Here is a 27,241-nt window from a genome sequence, read left to right on the forward strand (position 1 = left end):
TGGACCCTCTAAAGCCCTTTACGCAGACCACATTTTGCAAACCGAGCATTTTTTCGACCGTCCTTTGTGTTTTCTACATATACTTTACAAGACATTCCGTTCTTATGTTTTATATCATTGAAGGTAATAGGCTGCCCAGAATGATAATATTTTTCAATATTATTTGACTAGTGGTTTTGTTACTACTCTGGGACAATAACATTAATTTTACTTAAAATGCATTCCAAGTGCTATGGGGCTCATGCATGTGCAGAGTAAAATTAGAATCGATCCATTATCCTATCCACTAAACCGTTTTGTGTGCTCCAGGCAATTTAAGCTCAGCTATACCTTATGGTCGGGCCTTTGCTAACGTTCTTGGGGTGTTCCTGTATGAATATTTATACAAAGCAAGTGGGTAGGTTCAACTAGAAGGTGACAACTGTAAAGTGAGGTTTGTAGAGACTTTATGAGAAACAGGTTTTTATGAAGTGTTTCATAGTATTAAGGATCAAAAGTAAAACAGAAGCACTATAACGCATTCAGGCATATTAAACCACGTGCAAAAAAAAAAAAAAAAGTTCTACAGACTTTCACGTTACACACTTAGCCTTAGGTTGACCAATCGCTTTAGTTTAAACTCAGTATTGCTGAAGCTCCACTGATTCTGGAATAGTTTTTTTTTCTTTTGATTCGCTCCATTGCAAAGCCTATGCCACCTGGTAATAATGCTGCAAATTTTACCTTCAACAACTGGGCAAGGCCGTATTTTGTTTGGCCAGTGTCAGAGGAGAAAAGGCAAACACCCATAAGTTCTGTGATATAAGTCCATGTGTTTCAAGGAAAAATCTGCATCTTAATTTCTAGGGGGGGCATAACATTGGAACGGAGGGGACAGAAGAAAAACCATTCCAGAATCAGTGGAGCAGCACCAATTGGAGGAAATATTCAGTTTAAATTAAAAAAAACATACATTTAAAGTGTATATAAGCCTATAAGAAAATTGTGTCACACTACTGAATGATAAAAGTCTTTATTAATTCATTTTAAAACAAAAAAAAATCTGATAAATATAATAAAACCAGGGAAATACAAAAAAATAGACATCCATGGGTTTGTGAGGGTAAGGATATTTTCTTGTTATCATCAAGTAGATTAAGTTGTGGTCAAGAGCTTGTGATTATTTTGGGTTAATACCGGGATGGATCAATATCCAACTGGGTTATTATTTGCACATTTGTGCTGTTAGATCATCACTTGTAGGATTAGATTGCAATATATATGAGCATATATATTTGTACACTGCTTTTTGTAATAATTAATGGTTATATTGATGTTGAACCGACTCCCTTGTATGTATTTACCCCAATCCATGGATGTCTAATTTTATGTATTTCACTGCTTTTATTGTAGGTTTCATTCTTTTTTTTTTTTAAATGAACTAATAAAAACTATATAGTTTATCATTCAATAATGTGACACAATTTTCTTATAGGTTTATATAGCTGATTTTTGAATGTGCATACTTTATGATCTATAAATTATTCTGCAATTTATCATACATTTAAAGAAAGTGGTTGTTAAAACTTACATATTGATGACCTATTTACAGGATTGTTCACCAATGTCAGATTGGTCAAGATCTGACACGACACCACCAGTGATCAACTGTGATCTTCTATGGCGTCAGCCATTTGTAAACAATGTAGGGAGCTGCTTTGTATATCATTTAGTAGCCAGTGCCAGTTACTGTACCTTATCTCCTATTCAAGTGAATGGAAGATAACTTGCAGTTCCTGGAAGGGGCGAAAAAGCAATATACAAAACCCCGCTATAATGATTCCATGTATTGTTTACATCTGACCACCACTGGATCAGATAACAGCTCCAGTAGGGATCGGATGTAAGCAATGGGGGTGCCGGTTGTTGGACCCCCTCTAATCTGATATCAATACATAAATCTAGGTCAACCTCTTTCATACAGCATATATGGGTAATTTCCTACTGTATGGGAAGATAAGAATTGGCAGTTGTTTTTCCTACGGAGTATGGGGGGGGTCGGGAGATCACTGTAGGCTAAACAAGTGTTCAACAGTTTTCTAATGTGTATGCCCAGCTGTACTCCCCTCCCCGTATTGAAAACACATGCACTCCACTGAGGAGGCAGGTCAGGAGAGAACTATTGAATGAGCATTTCGCTGCCAGCTATCGAAAAAAAGCAAATGACCAGATTTAGACATGATTACAACAGTATAAACATCAACACAGTACGGTTTACCAGTGGTCACACCCCAGAACCAACCAACCACAGAAATATTAATCATTGGAAACCTTTATTAAATAAATAGAAAAACACATAACAAACATGAATTAAATAAAAAAGAACCTCACACTATGAGGGACATCATGATAAAGACGAATAATCAGTATGCAGAGAACATATATCTGCTTGGAATCAATCTCTGTAGAGGATATTACATATAGGCTGGTAATCCTACCTAGTTATATGTAGACTAATGATTCCATCTAATTACACATGTGCAAATAATAGATGATTAATGACACTCTATAAAAGTATAAGTCATACATGTATATTCAGCATAAGGCAAGTCTCCAAAATAAAATGCATAAAATATACACTACCGTTCAAAAGTTTGGGGTCACCCAGACAATTGTGTCTTTTCCATGAAAACTCATACTTTTATTTATCAAATGAGTTGCAAAATGAATAAAAAATATAGTCCACACATTGACAAGGTTAGAAATAATGATTTTTATTTGAAAGAATAATTTTCTCCTTCAAACTTTGCTTTCGTCAAAGAATGCTCCCTTTGCAGCAATTACAGCATTGCAGACCTTTGGCATTCTAGCTGTTAATTTGCTGAAGTAATCTTGAGAAATTTCACCCCATGCTTCCTGAAGCCCCTCCCACAAGTTGGATTGGCTTGATGGGCACTTTTTGCGTACCATACGGTCAAGCTGCTCCCACAACAGCTCAATGGGGTTGAGATCTGGTGACTGCGCTGACCACTCCATTACAGATAGAATACCAGCTGCCTGCTTCTTCCTAAATAGTTCATGCATAATTTGGAGGTGTGCTTTGGGTCATTGTCCTGTTGTAGGATGAAATTGGCTCCAATCAAGCGCTTTCCACAGGGTATGGCATGGCATTGCAAAATGGAGTAATAGCCTTCCTTATTTAAAATCCCATTTACCTTATACAAATCTCCCACTTTACCAGCACCAAAGCAACCCCAGACCATCACATTACCTCCACCATGCTTGACAGATGGCGTCAAGCACTCTTCCAGCATCTTTTCAGTTGTTCTGCGTCTCACAAATGTTCTTCTGTGTGATCAAAACACCTCAAACTTTGATTCATCTGTCCATAAAACTTTTTTCCAATCTTCCTCTGTCCAATGTCTGTGTTCTGTTGCCCATATAAATCTTTTCCTTTTATTAGCCAGACTCAGATATGGCTTTTTCTTTGCCACTTTGCCCTGAAGGCCAGCATCCCGGAGTCGCCTCTTCACTGTAGACGTTGACACTGGCGTTTTGCGTGTACTATTTAATGAAGCCGCCAGTTGAGGAGCTGTGAGGTGTCGATTTCTCAAACTAGAGACTCTAATGTTCTTGTCTTGTTGCTCAGTTGTGCAGCGGGGCCTCCCACTTCTCTTTCTACTCTGGTTAGAGCCTGTTTGTGCTCTCCTCTGAAGGAAGTAGTACACACCGTTGTAGGAAATCTTCAGTTTCTTGGCAATTTCTCGCATGGAATAGCCTTCATTTCTAAGAACAAGAATAGACTGTCGAGTTTCACATGAAAGTTCTCTTTTTCTGGCCATTTTGAGAGTTTCAAAGAACAAACAAATGTAATGCTCCAGATTCTCAACTAGCTCAAAGGAAGGTCAATTTTATAGCTTCTCAAATCAGCAAAGCCGTTTTCAGCTGGGCTAACATACTTGTGCAAGGGTTTTCTAGGGTTTTCTAAACATCCATTAGCCTTCTTACAAGGTTAGCAAACACAATGTACCATTAAAACACTGGAGTGGTGGTTGTTGGAAATGGGCCTCTATACACCTATGTAGATATTGCAATAAAAACAAGATGTTTGCAGCTAGAATAGTCATTTACCAAATTAACAATGTATAGTGTATTTCTGATTTATTTAATGTTAGTTTTATTGAAAAAAAATGTGCTTTTCTTTCAAAAATAATGACGTTTCTAAATGACCCCAAACTTTTAAACGGAAGTGTATGCTAATGTAGATAGGGAGGTAGCCAATAGTATATATGTATATAAATACAGTGCCTTAATAGAGAGCTTTTGGAAGGCAAGCACAAGTGTGGTCTGATGTACCTCCACCCCAACGCACGTTTCGTGTGTAATACTTCTTCAGGGGGCGTGAGGAAGTATTGCACACAAAACGTGCGTTGGGGTGGAGGTACATCAGACCTCACTTGTGCTAGTCTTCCAACAGCTCTCTCTTAAGGTACTGTATTTATATACTATTGGCTACCTCCCTATCTACATTAGCATATATATTATGTATTTTATTTTGGAGACGTGCCTTATACTGAATGTACATGTATGGCTTATACCTTATAGACTGTTATTAATCATTATATCTATTATTTGCACATGTGTAATCAGATATAACTAGGTAGGATTACCAGCCTATTTGTAATATCCTCTACAGAGATTGATTCCAAGCAGATATATGTTCTCTGCATACGGATTGTTCGTCTTTGTCATGATGTTCCTCATAGTGTGAGGTTCTTTTTTTTATTTAATTCATGTTTTATGTGTTTTTCTATTTATTTAATAAAGATTTCCGATAATTAATATTGCTATGGTTGGTAGGTTCTGGGGTGTGACCTCTGGTAAACCGTACCGTGTTGATGTTTATATGCTTGTAGGTACAGCAATACACAGTGCATGTCTTTAGGACACTATTTTTGACTATAAGCATGCCTACAACAGTGCAAAAAGTTTGGATTGTGTTCATCACTAAATACAAACTGAATTTTCAAACTCCACTACAAGTAAGAAGCATAAATATTTGTGTCTGACATTTTACCCTCCTCTCTCAAATGAAAGCAGCTATGTTAACTTCTAAAGTTGACCAAAAAGATCTGCAGGACCCTTGTCCAAAATGACCACCCACGTGTGTAGTCCATGACCAGAGCCTATGCAAACCTAATCTTTCTTGACAGCAACCCCAGCACATCTTTTAATTAGTAGACCTAGCGCAAAACCATGCAGGAATTATGCGCAATTATGACGTCGCGCCGAGCATACTAATGAAGAGGAGCCGGTGAAGTCGTCAGGTAGGAGAAGGTTCAGTGGTCTAATTCAACATACGTGGACTATGGACATGGCCGCCCGACCAAGGATAAGCAAATCTTTTTGCTCAACTCTATTACTTTCAATAAGATGACAGTGGTAAGATGTTGACTAAAAAGCATTCATGGAATATATTAAAATACAGGATGATGTTAGGATTCATCATATTCATGTTCATCCTGTATTAAGCTAGCTTCCCCTGCAAATAAAATTTGAAAAACGTTGATAAGCAATCTAACCAGAGATTAGAAAAAATTTTATTTTTGTGATGTGGTCGAATCCACCAATTTCAGCAACACCGGATGGTCATGTATGGGACCGCCCGACAAAGAACCTTTTGTTTTGTGGGCAGTTAGGGCCCCCATATACATTAGACTAAGGTCGACTGAAACCGCTGATAACAGGTTGGACCAATGGTCTAATGTGTAAATGAGCTGACTGATGGTGAGGAGAGATGTCAATCTTGCATGTCCAATTCCGGTGTGCCGATCGCATTGCTGTAGAGATAAACCGCTGGCCGTCGTGTCAATAAGCGGCTTTCAGCCTTTCTCATCGAACACAGGAACGCTCATCCAAACCGAGAGTTCCGGTTTATGGTGGAATTGGAAGAAATATCTGACGAATATTCGACAGCCATCTATCTAATGTGCTTGGCCAACTTAAATTTAGTTATTTACAAATCAATAATCATTGATATGAAGACTAATAATCACTGTACAAGTGTTAAGATACTATTCATGAGCTACACAGAACACAAGATTAGGAGCAGGCCCCTTACAATGTATACATACCCCACTTCTCACTACAAAGTGACCAAATGATTTGTGTTTCTATTCCAACCCAAGTGTCTGGCCCTGTTGTGTGTTTGCATTTCAGCTTAAACAAACAGCTTCAAAAGAAGCAAATCTTATCAAAGGCCACCAAGGGTTGGAATAGCCATGGGAGACTTCCTCTCCTGCAAATGATTTCCTTTTTAATAAAGGACTGTAATACACATTCTGCATCTCCAGCACGCATCAAGAACATTCTTGTCATACAAAGGAACATTGATGAGCACTAACCATGATGTATTTATTAGAGCATTTCCTCAAACCCATGTATCAATAAGTTCATTCAGAACTATCCGACATGGGATTTCTATGGTAGAACACACCTACAAGAGACACAATGGGTGCTGCCCCATGTGATGAATGAATAAGTGTCCTGTTTCACTAATGCCACTGAAACAAGAACTGACATTTTTCAATTTAGGGAGGTTCATTTAATTATTTATTGTAAAGGCAAACTGAGTTTCACCTCTGGGGCAGCAATTACAGCATTAACAATCTAATGCGGAAATTGAATGTATGGAAGGATTACTAAGCAATCAGACTGGGCTGTTCCTTCTACAGGTTGAAACTCTAGGTCTCAGATTGTTCCTTGAAGCCAACCCATTAAACCTTCCCACATAATTAGCTGTATATGAGACAGAAAATCATTCTCTCTCAAGTAGATATTCATATGGCTGGGGAAAATGATCAAGTGTAATTAATGTACTGAACAGGGTGTGGCAGGGACCCTCCAGCTGTCCATAGACATCAATGACAATCTTATGCCTATTATTAGATTTCAGCCTTCCCAATCCTATATTTTACCCAAGGAAAGTAGCATCATATATGTCTGAGAGCAGCCTATACCTCTCCATTAAAAAGTAACTTGCTAAAATATACGAACAGGAGAAAAACCTTTGGGTAAAAACTTGACTGACAAATCCAAAGTTTATGGCCAGCTTAAGTCCAAATATTTTAGAGAGATACAATTTTAGCCCTATATATCTAACAAATAAAACCCCCTGGTTCATAATTTTGTTAGAAGGTAGTGAACTTGAAGTACCAATTTATATAATGAAAAGTAGAGGGTGGCTACCAACAGGCTTATTTCTTAAGGCTTGGCAAACAATAACCCCATCACTCCCTCTTAAGTTTTTTTACAAGAGTTTTTAGGTTGCATTTTGTTTCAGACATCTTTTTTTCATTCTAATAATAGTCTTTGTAAAATAAATGAAAAAAAGACCCCAAAATTCTCCAAAAACTTAAAAAAAAAAAAAAGTTAAAGTGTGTGACACAAGTTAAACAAAATTTAATTGGTATTATAGATTCGGAAGATGTTCTAAAAAGGATCTAATCTGTAATGGATGAAACACCAGGGTCAGATATACTGCGTTATAAAATATCATTGATGAAGAAGATAGATCTGTATTATCTGTGAAATAAGAGGTACAAGAGACAGATCGAGAGACAGATCGAGAGACAGATCGAGAGACAGATCGAGAGACAGATCGAGAGACAGATCGAGAGACAGATCGAGAGACAGATCGAGAGACAGATCCGCCTGATCACATACATAGTTGACTACCATTCCAGTCATCTCATATCAGTTCACACTCTCTAAATGGAAGGTTGAAAGCTGTACAATATATTAGTAATACCAAAACCTTCCTACATTCACTAATTCCCTTCCAGGACATTTTTACTGATTGATTTCGAGACCTCCACATTCCAACTTAGGAAGTAATAAAGGCTCAGTATGAAGTAGATGTTGCTACTGTGCCAATGAACCAGACTAGAAAGCCACCTCTAAGAAAGGAACCCAGCTCTTCACAATTGAGTTGGATTACACTTTCCCAGTACAGACTTCCCACAGTATGGGAACTGGGACCCCTCCCTGAGCCTCTGCCAGGAATGAGGTTCTTCTTAACTGTATAGGACAATGACGTGTTTGGAAACGCAGAGTATGCTATTACAGCAGGCAAATCATTGTAATAGTAGAATCTACAAAGTTTTAATAATAAAACGTTCTGGCATGAAAATAATACTTTTTACTAAATTAGCCATGTTAATAAGGAAGAGCAACATTTTCTGCTAATTTGTACCAAAAGCACTGGCTTTGAGTGGGTTAAATTGGAAGGTTTCCCTGGGGAATGGAAGTAGGATCACTTACAAATGAATTTCATTGTCAGACAGCACAGGACAGTGGCAGCTGACTAATATCAGTAAGAAGACACCAAATCCTGAGCGTTAACCTTATAGTTCCCAGTTATTTACTAGCTAAATGTGACCCATACTGTTACATACTGGATCCATTTAAGGACTTTTTTCTTCGATGGATCCCTGTAGGTCACAAACGATTCTCTCTGCAAAAGCATTTCCAGTATTTGAGGGTTAGAATGGATATTACATTATAGCTCTATCAATAAATCAAGAATGACATTTTATTTATTTTTTTTTGTAAAATGTAAACGTAATAATTAAAACTAACCCAGCATCTTTCTTTTATTACTTAGAAACCTCTCAGTTTAAAATAATGAAATACATAGTATAGGGAATGTGGAGATGATGTTCTCCTCCACATGTAGCTGCTACATCGATGGCAGCAAAATGAAGAAAAGTGATCAATTTAGATCATTACAAAAATGTCTTAACTGTCACCTTATACATTGTAGCAATCTGAAGAAACATGCTGCAAATGGAGTGGAGACACACCTATCCTAAACTTACAATAACTGGAGTGCATGGCGGTAGTAAGGGGAAACTTTTCACAAACTTTTAAAATAAATATTATGAATTAATGTAGAAAAAAAATGTTTACTTTTCCTAACAATATTTTATTAGAATAAATGTGGTGTCTCAATAAGAAACAGAATAATTCATATACCAGGCTGAACAAATAGATTATACTCTTTTTTTACTTTAGAACAGAACAAGTTGTGGAAACTTCCTTTTCATAGAAACTTTGCAACATGTAATAGCAAAGTCTGCAGATAGCATTCATCACATTATCCCTGGAAATTTCACCTCAAGCCCATATTGATCATGAAGAGATGTATAGGTCTTACCAGTTAATGTAATTGTGCCAAGCATAATGTGTCCTCTGAGATCCTTATCCTAATACCACAGCAGCTCTGTCCTCTGTGTTGCTGCCAGGAGTAGTAGTAGTGGTAGTAGTTGTATCCCAGGTTACTGGAGCAGATAGCAGATGTCCTGTGAAGCTTTGCTTATAGCACAATCCAGCTATTGGGAAGAAGGTGTATAACATCCCAGTGTTGTCCCTGTGCTGTTCTTGGAGGGATGTGTGAAATGAGAGTGGAGCTTCCTTCACACCCCTTTAACAACTTTCCTGACTGTGAGCTGCCTGAGTGCACCACAACACTCCCCCTTCCTCCAACCCCACCCTGCCCTATTGTCTGCCAGCCCCCAGACCCCATGGAGAGGGCTTTAAATTGTTCAAAACCCGAAGGTGGCTTAACTATGACTCACCCTGATCCTCCATCCAGTGCATTACTTCATAAGGCATTAGCATTTGCAAACCAAAGACCTTCCCCCCTTATCTTTTGAACTTTCTTTACATACCATATGAATCTCCTTTTCACTGGGAACCTGAGGGATTTAGCAAATGTAAATTGAACTTGTCTTTTATACTATTGTTCTTCTATTTCAGCTCAGACTTTGCTCCAGACCATGTAAACCATTCTGAAGCAGAGGAGTGTACCTCCCCCACTATCTATAGAAAATGCCAAATGGGACAACAAATGCACAAAATCCCTTGTTTAGATTGTGATAAAGGACTTCTCCGAATATCAAGTTTCATTTGCAGGTAGAGTTTAGGGCTTTAGCTTAAGGCTCGTTTTTTTCAAGATAGCAACTAATTTATATGTAAAGCAATAATTGGTAATAAGGGCGTTCAGAAGATAACTGTCTGCTGACTGATTGTATGATGATAGATCCCAATAAAGGGTTGTGTATGTCAGGGTGCATTCACATTGCGTTTTGTCAGGGCTTACGTCTCAGTGTCCGTCTCCAGTAGGCGTATACGCCTGAAAATGATGCGCATCAGAGCGCATATTCACTCTGTCGGCACCATTATAGTCAATGGCCTTGTCTGCACATACGCCTGAATTCCGTTTTGCTGGGAGGTTCGGACATATGCCCCAAAGGAGCCACCGAGTGTGTGACAATGTGAAAGCACTCTTAGAAGTACTCAATAAATAACACATCTGCAAAAAATAGCGATGGCTCTGTCTTTCTCTTTCGCCATATGTATAATGACTGATACTTGTTACAATACATAGTGAGCCTTGGATATCATTTGACTTAAAGGAATCCTGTAACAAAGAAAATGTTGTTCAGTCTTCAGGTACCATTTTATAGAGCAGGAGGAGTGGAGTAGATTGATTCAGCTTTGTGAGACAAGTCTCAGTATACCCTGAGCTGTAATCATTTAATCCTCTGCTCTTTCTGAGATTTTGGGTCTAGTGGGCGGTCCTATCAGTGACTGACAGCTATTTTTGTATAGGACTACATACAGAGATAGCTGTCAGTCACTGATAGGACCGCCCACTGTTCCTAAAATCCCAGAAAGAGCAGAGGATTAAATGAATAAAACACAAGTTAGTTATATTGCATCTTTCCTTACAAAACTATAGATCAGTCTACTCAGCTTTACCTGCTGTACAACATCATGCCTATAGATTGGACTGTGTCTTCCTGGTGACAGGTTCCCTTTACATTCAGACAACATACAGTACAGACCAAAAGTTTGGACACACTTCTCATTTAAAGATTTTTCTGTATTTTCATGACTATGAAAATTGTACATTCACACTGAAGGCATCAAAACTATGAATTAACACATGTGGAATTATATACTTAACAAAAAAGTGTGAAACAACTGAAAATATGTCTTATATTCTAGGTTCTTCAAAGTAGCCACCTTTTGCTTTGATGACTGCTTTGCACACTCTTGGCATTCTCTTGATGAGCTTCAAGAGGTAGTCACCGGAAATGGTTTTCACTTCACAGGTGTGCCCTGTCAGGTTTAATAAGTGGGATTTCTTGCCTTATAAATGGGGTTGGGACCATCAGTTGTGTTGTGCAGAAGTCTGGTGGATACACAGCTGATAGTCCTACTGAATAGACTGTTAGAATTTGTATTATGGTAAGAAAAAAGCAGCTAAGTAAAGAAAAATGAGTGGCCATCATTACTTTAAGAAATGAAGGTCAGTCAGTCCGAAAAATTGGGAAAACTTTGAAAGTGTCCCCAAGTGCAGTTGCAAAAAGCATCAAGCACTACAAAGAAACTGGCTCACATGAGGACCGCCCCAGGAAAGGAAGACCAAGAGTCACCTCTGCTTCTGAGGATAAGTTTATCCGAGTCACCAGCCTCAGAAATCGCAGGTTAACAGCAGCTCAGATTAGAGACCAGGTCAATGCCACACAAAGTTCTAGCAGCAGACACATCTCAACAACAACTGTTAAGAGGAGACTTTGTGCAGCAGGCCTTCATGGTAAAATAGCTGCTAGGAAACCACTGCTAAGGACAGGCAACAAGCAGAAGAGACTTTTTTTGGGCTAAAGAACACAAGGAATGGACATTAGACCAGTGGAAATCTGTGCTTTGGTCTGATGAGTCCAAATTTGAGATCTTTGGTTTCAACCACCATGTCTTTGTGCGACGCAGAAAAGGTGAACGGATGGACTCTACATGCCTGGTTCCCACCGTGAAGCATGGAGGAGGAGGTGTGATGGTGTGGGGGTGCTTTGCTGGTGACACTGTTGGGGATTTATTCAAAATTGAAGGCATACTGAACCAGCATTGCTACCACAGCATCTTGCAGCGGCATGCTATTCCATCCAGCTTGCGTTTAGTTGGACCATCATTTATTTTTCAACAGGACAATTACCCCAAACACACCTCCAGGCTGTGTAAGGGCTATTTGACCAAGATGGAGAGTGATGGGGTGCTACGCCAGATGACCTGGCCTCCACAGTCACCAGACCTGAACCCAATCGAGATGGTTTGGGGTGAGCTGGACCGCAGAGTGAAGGCAAAAGGGGCAACAAGTGCTAAGCATCTCTGGGAACTCCTTCAAGATTGTTGGAAGACCATTTCCGGTGACTACCTCTTGAAGCTCATCAAGAGAATGCCAAGAGTGTGCAAAGCATTCATCAAAGCAAAAGGTGGCTACTTTGAAGAACCTAGAATATAAGACATATTTTCAGTTGTTTCACACCTTTTTGTTAAGTATATAATTCCACATGTGTTAATTTATAGTTTTGATGCCTTCAGTGTGAATGTACAATTTGCATAGTCAAGAAAATACAGAAAAATCTTTAAATGAGAAGGTGTGTCCAAACTTTTGGTCTGTACTCTACTACAGACAGTAGCAAAGCTACAGGGAAGGGAGGAGGAAGGGAGTTTGGGTGAGTCAAAGGTCGCTTCACTCCTATGGCCTACAGAATTTCAGACTGACACACCGGACAAATCCTGGGTTGGAGTGTCGCATCGGGATTCTGACATCTGTGCGAACCCCCACATGAAACTTGCCAGGATACGAGGTTAGGTGAGTATATTATATTTATTTTTCATTTTAATACTTGTAGGGGAACTTTGGGGGTCATCATACAGTGTGGGAGGTATCATACTGTGTATAGGGGAGCTATCGGGGAATAATACTGTGTATAGGGAGCCATGTGGACATAATACTATGTACATGGGGCTTTGGGGCATTATACTGTATACAGGGGGGCATTATATTGTGTCAGGACTACTGTAAGGGCCATCACATTGTATATAGGGACATTTTGATATTATACTGTGCATAGCGGGGATTTGGGGAATTATACTGTGTATAGGGGAATTTGGGAATATTATACTATGTAAGGGTTACTGTTGGGACCATCATAAAGTGTAGTGGGCATAATGCTGTTTGTAGGGGACTTTGGAGGAATTTACTGTGTATAAGGAGTTGTAGGGACATCATACTTTGTATAAGGGAACAGTGGGGGCCATCATACTACTTATGGGGAAACAGTGGGGACATCATACTGTGGGCATATTATGCTCTGCACTTTCAGAGGTGCTCTTTCAGTGATTAGTTTATATTATGCTGTGCATAGGGGAGCTGTGGGGTCATTATACTATACTGTATATAGGGTAGCTGTGGGGGTATTATACTGTACAGTCATGGCCAAAAGTATTGAGAATGAGATAAATAGTAATTTTTTCAAAGTTTACTGCTTCATTTTTTGTAATGGCAATTTGCATATACTCCTGAATGTCAAAGAGTGATCAGCTTAACAGCAATTACTGTACTTCCTAAGTCAATATTTGCCCAGAAAATTAACTTTAACCCCCAAAACACATTTCAACATCATTGCAGTCCTGCCTTAAAAGGAGCAGCTAACATCGTTTTAGTGATTGATCCATTAACACAGGTGTGGGTGTTGATGAGGACAGGGCTGGCGATCAATCAGTCATGATTAAGTAAGAATGACATCACTGGACACTTTAAAAGGAGGCTGGTTCTTGCTATCATTGTTTCTCTTCAGTTAACCATGGTTATCTCTAAAGAAACACGTGCAGCCATCATTGCACTGCACAAAAATGGCCTAACAGGGAAGAGTATCGCAGCTACAAAGATTGCACCTCAGTCAACAATCTATCGCATCATCAAGAACTTCAAGGAGAGAGCTTCCATTGTTGTCCAAAAGGTTCCAGGGCGCCCAAGAAAGACCAGCAAGCGCCAGGACCTTATCTTAAAACTGTTTCAGCTGCGGGATCGGACTACCAGCAGTGCCGAGCTTGCTCAGGAATGGCAGCAGGCTGGTGTGAGTGCTTCTGCACGCACTGTGAGGCGGAGACTCTTTGAGCAAGGGCTTGTTTCAAGGAGGGCAGCAAAGAAGCCACTTCTCTCCAGAAAAAACATCAGGGACCGACTGATATTCTGCAAAAGGTACAGGGAGTGGACTGCTGAGGACTGGGGCAAAGTCATTTTCTCTGATGAATCCCCTTTTCGATTGTTTGGGACATCTGGAAAACAGCTTATTCGGAGAAGAAGAGGTGAGCGCTACCACCAGTCTTGTCTCATGCCAACTGTAAAGCATCCTGAAACCATTCATGTGTGGGGTTGCTTCTCAGCCAAGGGAATCGGCTCACTCACAGTCTTGCCTAAAAACACAGCCATGAATAAAGAATGGTACCAGAATGTCCTCCAAGAGCAACTTCTCCCAACTGTCCAAGAGCAGTTTTGCGCCCAAAAATGCCTTTTCCAGCATGATGGAGCACCTTGCCATAAAGCAAAGGTGATAACTAAATGGCTCATGGAACAAAACATAGAGATTTTGGGTCCATGGCCTGGAAACTCCCCAGATCTTAATCCCATTGAGAACTTGTGGTCAATCATCAAGAGACGGGTGGACAAACAAAAACCAACAAATTCTGGCAAAATGCAAGCATTGATTATGCAAGAATGGACTGCTATCAGTCAGGATTTGGTCCAAAAGTTGATTGAGAGCATGCCAGGGAGAATTACAGAGGTATTGAAGAAGAAGGAGCAACACTGCAAATATTGACTTGCTGCATTAACTCATTCTAACTGTCAATATAACCTATTGGTACTGATAATATGATTGCAATTATATTTCTGTATGTGATATAAACATCAGACAAACACTAATAAAAAACAGAGGCCAGCAGATCATGTGAAAATATAATTTTGGTGTCATTCTCAAAACTTTTGGCCATGACTGTATATACAGGAGCTGTGAGGCCATCAAACTGTGTATAGGTGAGCTATACATGGGGGGATTCAGAACATTATAACTGTATGTGGGAGGGACTCACACAAAATTACTGTACATGGGGGGACGCGGGATATTAATATATGTCAAAAGGAAACTTAAGAAGCATTATTGCTATAGGGACACTCAGGATATTATGACTGTCAAATAGGCACACAAGGGGGCATTGTTACTTTCTGGGGGGGAATGTGGGCACTGTTTTCTAGGGCACTTGCACAGGGCAATAATATTTTCTAAGGAGAGCACAAAGGAGACATTTTACTTTATAATGTTCACAGTTGTGAGCACATAGCAGGTCCAGTAACCAGGGCTGTGGAGTCAGTAAGCCAAACCTCCGACTCCTCAATTTCCATGACACTGACTCCATCTCTGACTCCGACTCCCTCATACATGGCTCATGTTTAAGTGATAAATTTACTGTAGCACAGATTCATCTCAGCTAAAAGTCTAGACCCTTCAATCAGGAATAGGACAGACATTTATAGGACATTTCATAACTTTCCCAAATTCTTATAAAAAATATTCCCCACAAACTGCATTGAACTACTGTACCCAATTTATTATATATTTTAGGAGTCGGAGTTGGTCCATTTTATACCGACTCCAACTCTACCAAAATGGGCTCCAACTCCACAGCCCTGCCAGTAACAGAAACAAATACAGCAATAGAAGACTCAGCATTGGGATGACAGTAGGATGAGGCGTTTGTGACGGTTGGGAATAGATGGTGACGGTGCTGGTAAATTGAGAAGTCATATGTGTCTTTGTTGTAAACTCTGCAGATGAGTCATAGCTGGAAGAAGTTTTCATGGCGGTCTGGGCGAGATGGAAAAGATGGAAAAAGTGAATGACCCCTATCAGAAACAATGTCACATGTAAGTGACTATCTATAAATGTACTGTAATCTCTTATATGTTCTGCAGGACTGATATCTACCACTATTTGGTCATCGTATGGCGATAATATCAGTGTTGGTTTTTGTAAAGAGATTTATTTTCAGTAATAGTATGATCATCTGCTGAGGATCCCTTTACCCACAATTAGGGTGAGCCACCAAAGTTGTAAACATGGTTATCTGGATACAGACCCATTCAGATGTGTTTCATCCCTCCTGTACTTAACCCCCAACTACTTCTTTTGTTACAGATAAATATTTGCAACCTGCAATACATTGCAGCATGTTTCTATAAAGCAGCAAATTAGAGAAGCCATTGCTAAAAATAAAAGGTTATAAAACATTTTGGCAAAACAAAAAAGCCTCCAGTTCATGGCCTAAAGTGAGCCATGCTCTACGGATTGTAGATGGCGAATTTTTGAAGTTCTTGTTATGTTAATGGGTGCTCTGTGATGTTGACAGTCTGGATAAAAAAACAATAAAGTGCTTTAAAGCTCTTTAAGACCGGAAAATAATCAAGTGGACTAAGGTTCATTCCTGACCATGGTCCCATGTAAAAATATTCGATCAAATAAGCAAACAATTATTTATCTTTTTCATCACATTTTTTAATGTAGACATAAGGGTATGTATTTGTAGTTTGGTTTTCTGCAGCAAAAAAACTGTGTTGGCAGAAAAGAAACATTGCTTACAATACACACATTTTGACATGGTTTTTATGTTTTTGCTGTGTTTTTGCTTGCGTTTTTTCTCCATTCATTTGAATGGGTGACAAATATATCAAAAACGCTGAAACACTTGACATGCTTGTTATATTAGAAATGTATTTATTTTACTGCTAATGTAAAAAGCCAAGTTTTTTCAGCATGGAAAAACACACAGAAAAAGTGCAGCAAAAATTATATGAACATACCCTCAAAATTGTCATTTGTCAGCAGCACATCACCCCACAAATGAAACAATCACAGTAATGATCAGGCTGTATCATACAGTGCTAATGATTGCTCTACTAGCTTGCTATATTGTCAGTCAGTGCTCTTTGGGGGCAGAAATTTGATCTTGGTAAAAGGATTATTTTTCTATAATTTGGCCTTGGTTTCTATTGATGAAGTGAGGATGCAACATATATGAACAAGATCCACGATGCACGTCTGTCACAGTTTTGAACAGTTTTCCAAGTATATCAGCTCAACACTTGATTATAAAAAAATCCAACATGTCAGGTTAACTTTTACATAGATATTTGCATGTACCTATTGTCCATCCTTATTAATTAAATTGGCTTTTACACCACTATAAAAACATCCTGAAACCATTGTATCATGATCTTCTCTAATTCAGGCATTTTAGTTTTGTTCTAATTTTCCCTACAAAATTTCCTACTTAGGATTTATGCCATTACTGAAATGTCATTAGCTACACTAGGAGAGCCAAAGTCCAGACAGTTGGATTGATCTCTCCTTAAAAAAAGAAGTAACAGGAACACAAGAGGTCAAAACAGGATGGCCGAACCTCCTGTACTATGAATCTCTGGTTCCAATTAATGAATATGAATATTTGTAGAAATATAGAAAGCTAGATTTCCCACATAGTAAAGTTCTAATAATAGTTATTATGGGAAGCATTCACGCGTAAATGTCCTGTTCAATTTTAAATAACGTCAATTCAATATATGAGAATCATATAGTTATGCAGGTGTCGGACACCAAAAGGCACTGCAGAAATTTCCGCTTCATATCTCATAATATACACAAAACAATCATCATCAACTTTAGCTCAACTTTCTCCATCCTGTTCTTTTATTTTATTTACGAGCATGTTGAGTACTGTGATTCATTCACTGTAACAAAATTTGATCATCCTGAAATTATTTCCTGCTATTCAGTCCCAAACAAGTTCCTAGAAAAATTGTAAAAAGCAAACATTCAATCCTGTTGGCCTGCAGGTCAGGAAAAGAGGCTTTTTACACTTCTTTTTAAAGAAGTATTAACTATTCACAGCTAGGAAATGCTAGACTCTTATACACAGTAGGAATAATTCATATAGAACTTTTAAAGGGAACCTGTCATGTCCTTTGTAGTATGTAAACTGCCCCCATAGCATTGTTAGTGATGCAATGTGCATCACTAATACACTTTTTTCATTAAAATTAGTGGTAATATAATGAGTCTATAACATTTTCTATACTTATATTTTACCTGCTTGTTTTAATCATAGGGGTGTGATCCTCATATTCAGTCAAGGCTGGCGCCTCCCATGCTTTTGAATTTTGCTCCCGGCAAGCGCTGATGTAAGTGGGGCACATGAGCTGTCTTACATCGCCAGCTTCAGCTCCCTGCGCCTGTGCAGTGAGAATGTGTAGTTCCCAGCTTCACTGCGCATTCGCTGTGATGGGCGGCTCCCCATGCATGCACATTGAAGCTGTGTAGTTCCCAGCTTCACTGCATATGCGTTGTAATGAGCGGCTCCCCGCATGTGCACAGTGAAGTTCCCAGCTTCATAGTGTGCGACCGGAGCCGCTCGTCACAGCGCATGCAAAGTGAAGCTGGGAACTTCACTGTGCACGTGCGGGGAGTCGCTCGTCACAGCGCATGCGCAGTGAAGCTGACAACACAGGGAACTAGAGACTGAGCTACTAAGAACTTATGGTCAGGCCGGAAATGGAGGATGGAGTCGCCTGATATATCATATATAGGTGAGTAGGGTGGAGCTTAGAAGGTGTGTGAGTTACCGCCGTGACACAAATTGCATGAAGAATGATACTACAGCTCTAAGAGATCTTCAATGTTATATTTCCACTCACTACTCAGTTACAGGTCCACTCAGTATATAAAAGATTGCATACCGTTATCCATAAAGTGCAATGAGTCTGCCAGCCCACAGGTGGTTAATCCGATATATCTTCAAAAAAAATCCTAATTCACCACTTTGTTCCAAAAAAGCACATCTTCCCTTATTTTAATCCATTAAAACCAAATATGAGCACAAACAGATGAGAAAAACAGTGGCATAGCAGAACCTACATGTTTCGTGTAGGTCCTGCTATGCCACCATTGTTCTTGTCTGTCAGTACTCATATTTGATTTTAATGGATTAAAATAAAGAATGCTCTTATGGAAGCCAGTGCTAGATTGCAATATTTTTAAGATATACAGTACAGACCAAAAGTTTGGACACACCTTCTCATTTAAAGATTTTTCTGTATTTTCATGACTATGAAAATTGTACATTCACACTGAAGGCATCAAAACTATGAATTAACACATGTGGAATTATATACTTAACAAAAAAGTGTGAAACAACTGAAAATATGTCTTATATTCTAGGTTCTTCAAAGTAGCCACCTTTTGCTTTGATGACTGCTTTGCACACTCTTGGCCTTCTCTTGATGAGCTTCAAGAGGTAGTCACCGGAAATGGTTTTCACTTCACAGGTGTGCCCTGTCAGGTTTAATAAGTGGGATTTCTTGCCTTATAAATGGGGTTGGGACCATCAGTTGTGTTGTGCAGAAGTCTGGTGGATACACAGCTGATAGTTCTACTGAATAGACTGTTAGAATTTGTATTATGGCAAGAAAAAAGCAGCTAAGTAAAGAAAAACGAGTGGCCATCATTACTTTAAGAAATGAAGGTCAGTCAGTCTGAAAAATTGGGAAAACTTTGAAAGTGTCCCCAAGTGCAGTTGCAAAAACCATCAAGCGCTACAAAGAAACTGGCTCACATGAGGACCGCCCTAGGAAAGGAAGACCAAGAGTCACCTCTGCATCTGAGGATAAGTTTATCCTAGTCATCAGCCTCAGAAATCGCTGGTTAACAGCAGCTCAGATTAGAGACCAGGTCAATGCCACACAGAGTTCTAGCAGCAGACACATCTCTACAACAACTGTTAAGAGGAGACTTTGTGCAGCAGGCCTTCATGGTAAAATAGCTGCTAGGAAACCACTGCTAAGGACAGGGAACAAGCAGAAGAGACTTGTTTGGGCTAAAGAACACAAGGAATGGACATTAGACCAGTGGAAATCTGTGCTTTGGTCTGATGAGTCCAAATTTGAGATCTTTGGTTCCAACCACCGTGTCTTTGTGCGATGCAGAAAAGGTGAACGGATGGACTCTACATGCCTGGTTCCCACCGTGAAGCATGGAGGAGGAGGTGTGATGGTGTGGGGGTGCTTTGCTGGTGACACTGTTGGGGATTTATTCAAAATTGAAGGCATACTGAACCAGCATGGCTACCACAGCATCTAGCAGCAGCATGCTATTCCATCTGGTTTGCGTTTAGTTGGACCATCATTTATTTTTCAACAGGACAATGACCCCAAACACACCTCCAGGCTGTGTGAGGGCTATTTGACCAAGAAGGAGAGTGATGGGGTGCTACGCCAGAGGACCTGGCCTCCACAGTCACCAGACCTGAACCCAATCCAGATGGTTTGGGGTGAGCTGGACCGCAGAGTGAATGCAAAAGGGCCAACAAGTGCTAAGCATCTCTGGGAACTCCTTCAAGATTGTTGGAAGACCATTTCCGGTGACTACCTCTTGAAGCTCATCAAGAGAATGCCAAGAGTGTGCAAAGCAGTCATCAAAGCAAAAGGTGGCTATTTTGAAGAACCTAGAATATAAGACATATTTTCAGTTGTTTCACACTTTTTTGTTAAGTATATAATTCCACATGTGTTAATTCATAGTTTTGATGCCTTCAGTGTGAATGTACAATTTTCATAGTCATGAAAATACAGAAAAATCTTTAAATGAGAAGGTGTGTCCAAACTTTTGGTCTGTACTGTATGGGATATTGCGTGTTAACCTTTATTCGAAAAATTAATGGAGAGATGGTTAAAGGGGTTTATATTATCCCCCCAATGTATCCCCCCGGGGCCCCTAACACTTTTTGTAAATACCTTATGTTGCAGATAATGCCTGTGAGCGCATCCGCTGATGTCAGGACAAGTGCTGGCAGCAGCGGGGGTCTTCATCTTCCGCGTTCCAGGTGGATGCCAGGCTGTGGGCTTGGTTACCCCCCCCGCATCACACCCAGCATCCACCACGCACTCTGCCTCTCCCCATTCATTGGGAAAGCGCGCGGTGGTGTGACGCGGGGGGTAACCCGCCCACAACCCAGCAGCCATCACGGGGACCCCAGCGCTGAGTCATGCCTCAATAGACGGGACGTCAGCGCAGAGTCACGTGATGCCTGTGAGTGGCCAAGGATAGCGCCGCTCACAGGCATTATCAGCAACATAAGGTATTTACAAAAAGTCTTAGGGGCCGTGAGGGGATACATTGGGGGGTGTAATATAACGTAGTATACAACTTGTTTAAACTAAACGTTAGACATTAAAATAGCAAAAACTGAACAAAGTAAACGTCAGATCACTTAATATGTGTAATGATATTCAAATGTTCACATATTCGTTTTTGTTACTATAGGATGTATCCAACTTGGTTATCTCTATCTGTGCCTATAGGTCCCAATACATATTAGATTAAAGCTGGCTGAGCCTGCCAATGTTGGCATAATCAGCTAACCATGTAATGTGTCACAAATGCTGTTGGAGGAGATAAGGATCAGGCAGCTTTTTTCAAATGTCAGCTCCTTTTGTTCTCCAAGGAGACAAACTGATGCCAGTAATCTCCATCCAAGAGTAAAGGCCCCGTCACACTAAGCGATGCTACAGCGATCCCGACAACGATACGACCTGTCAGGGATCGTTGTTGCGTCGCTATGTGGTCGCTGGTGAGATGTCAAACAGTCAGATTTTCCCAACGACGCAGCAACGATGCGGCGACCCGTAACGATCTGTATAACAATGCACGCCTATGTGTTTCTGTGTCTGAGTCGTCAACAAGGTCGTTGCTAAGGTGTCAAACACACTGATGCAAGCTACCCAGCGGGACCTCAACGATAAAAGAAATGTCCAGACCATTCCGACACAACCAGCAATCTCACAGCAGGGGCCTGGTCGCGGCTAAGTGTCAAAAGTAGCGATCTCGATCTCGGTCGCTGTTGTGTCACAAAACTTGTGATTCAGCAGCGATCTCGCTTAGTGTGACGGGGCCTTTACAGCCCTCTCCCCACAGGGGGGATAATTGGATTCTCAGAGTGACCCATGGTATGGAAACTTTAGGTAATACGGACTGGTAGATATGTTAAATAAAGGCTATAAACTTAATATGAACAGAGTTGTACTCTACAGAATTCCAAGTCTTGTATCTTTGCAGGCCTAGGGTGAATGGCATTACAATAAGCTAAAAAAAATACATACAATAAATATCAATATCTATAATAGCTTGTAAAAAAATACCAACCTTCTTTAACAACTGCTAATATTTCTTCTATCTCGTGTCCATTCACATCTGAGACCTGTAATCCTTCTTCCACTCCTCCTTCATCGGCAGCTCCATTGATTATGGCTATTTTTCCATTTTTGTGAAGCAACTGCAGATAAGAAGAAATACAAATTAAGTATCATAATAAACTTTCCATGCCATGACATAGGCCTCATTCGGAAATTAATTTTTTTCTCATATGTGATAAAAAAACTAATCAATTAATCAGTGTTTTGGTTCCTATTTTTAACCATTTTTAATTCAAAGTTCTGCTATTCATTAATCAGTAAAATTCGGACAGCACTTGGATGACACATGAATGAAATCCTTGTGTTATACATTTTTTTCACAGTAATTGATTCAAATGGGGTAGTTTGATCAGTAAAACACAAAAAAGGACAAGTCTCAATTTTTTTTGTTTGCATTACACACGGTCCTCAAAAAACACATATGAACTCCATCATAGACTATAATGGGTAAGCGTTCTATCTGTAAAAAATACATACGTGAAATATGGACGTCTGAAAGAGGTCTTACACACCATGGTTAACTATACAGAAAGTAGGAGATGAAAGACACTAGAGTATGTAGATGGATACGTATAGTAGAAGATGGACTAGATGGGACTGTACTGCCAATGAAATTCAACATTCCCAAGAATACATCACAAGGATATTATTGCATTTATGGCACTTTATAGTCTGTGAATATGCATCCTTTGGGTTTTTTCCTCTATTAGAAATTGTTTTAATGTGCATTTTGGTTTTTAGTTGTGGCTGATTTTTTTTATATCAAAACTCGTGTGATTCTTTAAAGAGATCTTGAAATCACATGAATTGCAATGTTGAAAATTCAACCGAAAACACAGGTACTAAAACACCAGTTTTATATGTATTTTTATGCACAAAAAAAACATTGTCAAAAGGCGTGTGTAGAGGCAGCCTAAAATAAATCGTTTGGGTTTTAGGTTTTTTACCTTACCTTACCTTAAAATTATTTTTTTTAAGATTGCATTGCCCCCAAACCCCGGCTTCCTGCTTTGTCAAGGGCAGTGCGTTACTGAGGTTTGCCACTTTGGACTTGCAGTATGATCGCATCGCCGGTCCAAACTCAGTGCTTTCCCAAGCTGCTAGGCAAAACTGTCTCTGCTATGTGGGATGGGAGAATCGCAGGGAGCCTGGATCAGGCCAGCGTCAGAGTGGCACAAGCAGGCGCAATCATAGAGCCTGCTCATGCCGAGCGCTCCTTGCCTGGGTAACCAATTATGCTGGGGCTGCAGGGTGGCCGGGGCAGCAAACTGTGCACTATAACATTAAAAAATACCTATATTCTTGAGAACAGAGGGAATTTATAATAATGGGTAAATTGCAAAGTTTCTTTTTTTTACAAGCAATATGTATATTTTTTTCCCATTTATGAACTTGATACTACCCTTTAATACATTGTATGCTTAAAACAGACTCTACACGTAAAGAATAACCAAATTAAGACACATGTTTTTAATTTCTAATTGTCAATCTTGTACTTTGATTGCAGCCAAAACCCAGATTTGTGATGATTTCAAGTTAGTTCACAATTTCTTCATGTTCCCAAGAAACAGTCATTGAAGATTGGATTAGATTTCAGATCCTGACTGTCCTACCCACCTGCACTACGTGTGTGTGCTCTTAGCTATATAAGCAGAAATATAAAATTGAACAGAAGTATAATTTTAACGCAATCCTGTCTTCTTTTCATGTTTTCAAGTCACAAATGCTTTATGTATTAGCACTGTCACATTCATCGTGTTCACATGTAGTTCATTTTATACCTAGCGCCATGAAAGGTATAACCATAATCATAATCATTTTTAGGCAATGGGGAAAAATTTCTGAAACAGGTACTGTAGTGAACTAGTTTTAATTGTAGATTTGTCATCTATTACTGCTGTGGGACAAAAGAAAAATAGAGAAATTACTAGTTCTACAAGCTCCTTCTATATCTTTACAGATAACAAACAGGATGGGTAAATCTGCCCATTCACATAAGAATAATGTTCGCAGCTCTCATGCAGCCCAGTGTGCATGTTTATGACGAGGTTGGGGGGGATACTTTTTGGTCAAATGAGCAGTTGGTTATCTATTGTATATGGCCAACATGACTGAGGAAAGGGTCGGAGTTCAATTTATAGAGGAGAATTTATCTATTAATCTAAAATAATCTGAAGCTTTCTACCCATCAAATGTAATATAGTTACATATTTTATAATTGGGGAGGTTGTAAGAAGATTAGCTTCATCAAGTTCGGCCTATTATGTTGAAAGAAGACTAACGGCCGCCATACACAATAGATGGCTGTTGGACAACTGATGGTCGGCCAAACGTTTGACACGTAGCCATGTGTCCCACACACAGAAGCACTTGTTCAGCTGAGCACTCCTGTGTTCTCTATGAAAGAGCCGTCAGCAGACATGTCCGTAGACAGGTTACCTCCGAGAGACAAAATGAGTTGGCAGTCCAAAACTGGATATGCCAGATCAAAATCTCCCCCGACAATCAATTTTCAGGCACCTCCATACATATTAGACAGTTGGCCGAACCAGTCAATATCAGCTTTAGAAACATCAAGCTCTTCCTGTTATTCTACCATGTTGATTAAGAGGAAGTAAAAACAACCACCATGAAACAGTTGTATTAGGTGAAACATTTCCTTCATGGATCCAATATAGGATCTGGGAAGGAATCAGGAAAAATCCTTGGAGAAACATCTCAGACAATGTGTAATATTATATTTTTTTGAAAAAGCAATTTAGACTTTTTGCAATGTCTTTCAAGAAATCAACCAGCATAATACTCCCTAGTCATGTTGTTCTTGCAGTAGAAAAATCCTTTTATTCTGATCATGAAACATTTGTAAGGGGGAAGACCGGGGTGTAAGTACTTTCAAAACAAGGGATCCGGAACTGCCGGGGCCGTGCCTCTTGTTGCAGGGGGGAAGACAGACTGCGAGACAGGAGTCAGGTGACCGGGAAGCTGGGGGTGTGTCCAGGGAGAGAGCTGAGGAGTCAGGTGACCGAGGAGCTGAGCTCATGTCTAGGAAGAGGGTTGAAAATGAGTTTTTGCACGGGAAAAGCAGCAGTGGACAGTGGGAGTCAAGCCCGACTAGAGGGAGAAGAGACGCAGGATCCCTGGAGCCGAGCAAGTGAGGTGCAGTGTTATGGACTAGGGGCTCAGCGGGTCAAACCAGAGACCGCCCGCTGCCGCCCGAAGAAGGAGCATTGTTTAGGCGGGGAAGCCGGAAGAAAGCAACACCGGCATCAGTTGGCAACTGCCTTGTGAGGGGCAAGAGTCAGCTAAGTGAAAAAACTGCCAATTACAACCGTGTCGACTCTGCTACATCTAGCCCAACTGTGGATTGTCAGTTATAGCATATTACCTGCTACTTCCCTTGTTGTCCCTATATATTCCCTGTTACTCCCTGCGTGGAGATTGACCCTGTTACAGTAAATCCCTCTTGTTATTTAACCCTGTACTGGCTGCTCTGTGTTTCTGTGTCACTGCATCTAAAGTACCTGTGTTACACATTCACTCTTCTAGGCACAGAAGATGTCATCTTTATCACAATTATAGGTATATGTGGAAAGATCATTTGATCTATCTGCTGACCATTGGCATATTTTCCATGAGCCTTTGCTTTCCTGTTATTCTTGTCATCAAACGTAATATGTAGAATAATAAACTGGGTTAGTTGGCGTTTGTATACATTGAGTCCATAACGCCAGTGTGAACAAGCCTACTTAAGACAATACAATGGGTATAGTAATGTTTTTATTTCAACAATCCCAACTATTTTTATGTACCTTGGTATCCTATTGTACAAAAATGACGTTTGTTCAAAAATATACATTTCAGTGGAAGAATTTATTTAATTCTGATGGAAGAGGGTGGGGTGTTGAGTGACACGGGAAGAAATGTCTTTTGGGGCTATTTTACACATGAATCGGCCTCCATCTTCAAAGTCATGTCCTAACTTGTCCTTACTTATCCATAGATCTTTGCAGGCTAAATGTATATTTTATAAGCTTGAGATCATACAGATACTGTCTTGATGACTGGTTTATGCAGAATGGGGTACCATATTATTTTTGGCTCATGCCACCACTCGCCACCATATTCCAAGACAAAATCTTTTTGGTCTTTCTTAACTCTTTTCCACAAACTTTTAACCTTCCATACGTTTGCTAATGTGGCAGTGGTAATGCAATAGCACTAAACTGAGCTGGATGCCATCAGCTGATGAACAAGAAAACACTTGTTGATCAGATGATTGCATTTTTTATCTGGCTTACAAAAATCATTGTCAGCAGCATCCTACCCATAAAGTTGCACTGCCATATGTAAACGACCCTTTATACAGGCGCCAATCTCCTTGTTATATCATCGACCACCACTGATTAGCAGAAATCTGTCCGCGTAAACAGATCTTCTGCCAAAATATATGTAATAACCAATCCCGTCATCATTTTAACTTGGTACCCCCCAATGCAATGCCACAGATATACTGTATATGCTGTATTCTTTTGCTTAGTGATGAGTAATATAGGTGACTCAATCTTACCCTTCATACACTAATTGTACCTGGCTGTAGATTACCACCATATCCTGGTATTAATTCAAGTGATAATTCACTTAAAGTCGTTATTGAATAATCCCTCCACAGCTTCAAATAGAACAGTAAATACCTTCGTACCGTGAATAGGTTCTGTTCTTTAAAAAGATTAGTATAAGGCCCTTTCACATCAGAAGTCCGCATGAAATACGATTAATTTAGGAAATGAAGCTCTCTCTACATTTATAATAGAAGACCTCTCCTACATATATCTTCCACATACCACAAGGCAGTCATTATTTATACTATTTATATGGTAATATTGTTTGCATGTCTTTCTATTATCCATTTAACATTATTAAATACCTGCTTGTTCTCCCATAAAGTAACAGGGTGGGCAATGATGACTGATTAAAAGGACATTCATATGCAAAAGCACAATTGCTAATCAAGTCTGTATTCACACACATTGCCTGGGGCAGCTCGTTTTATAT

General features: G+C 39.7%; 1 protein-coding gene across 3 annotated transcripts in view; it reads right to left on the reverse strand.

Moving 5' to 3' along the window:
- Positions 1–27,241, reverse strand: part of AKAP12 (A-kinase anchoring protein 12) — a 203,146-nt gene that overhangs the window by 21,402 nt on the left and 154,503 nt on the right. For 2 of the 3 annotated variants that reach the window (XM_073672668.1, XM_073672667.1), the window contains exon 2: positions 22,140–22,269. In XM_073672668.1, the coding sequence (XP_073528769.1) occupies positions 22,140–22,269 (130 nt within the window). Of the gene's footprint in view, positions 1–9,196; positions 9,467–22,139; positions 22,270–27,241 lie in introns of those variants that run through there. The other variant, XM_073672669.1, reaches the window with a different exon arrangement.

This window comes from Phyllobates terribilis, unplaced genomic scaffold (genome assembly GCF_046119375.1).
Source record: "Phyllobates terribilis strain yellow unplaced genomic scaffold, ASM4611937v1 Scaffold_3__8_contigs__length_932513732, whole genome shotgun sequence".
Lineage (NCBI taxonomy): Eukaryota > Metazoa > Chordata > Amphibia > Anura > Dendrobatidae > Phyllobates > Phyllobates terribilis.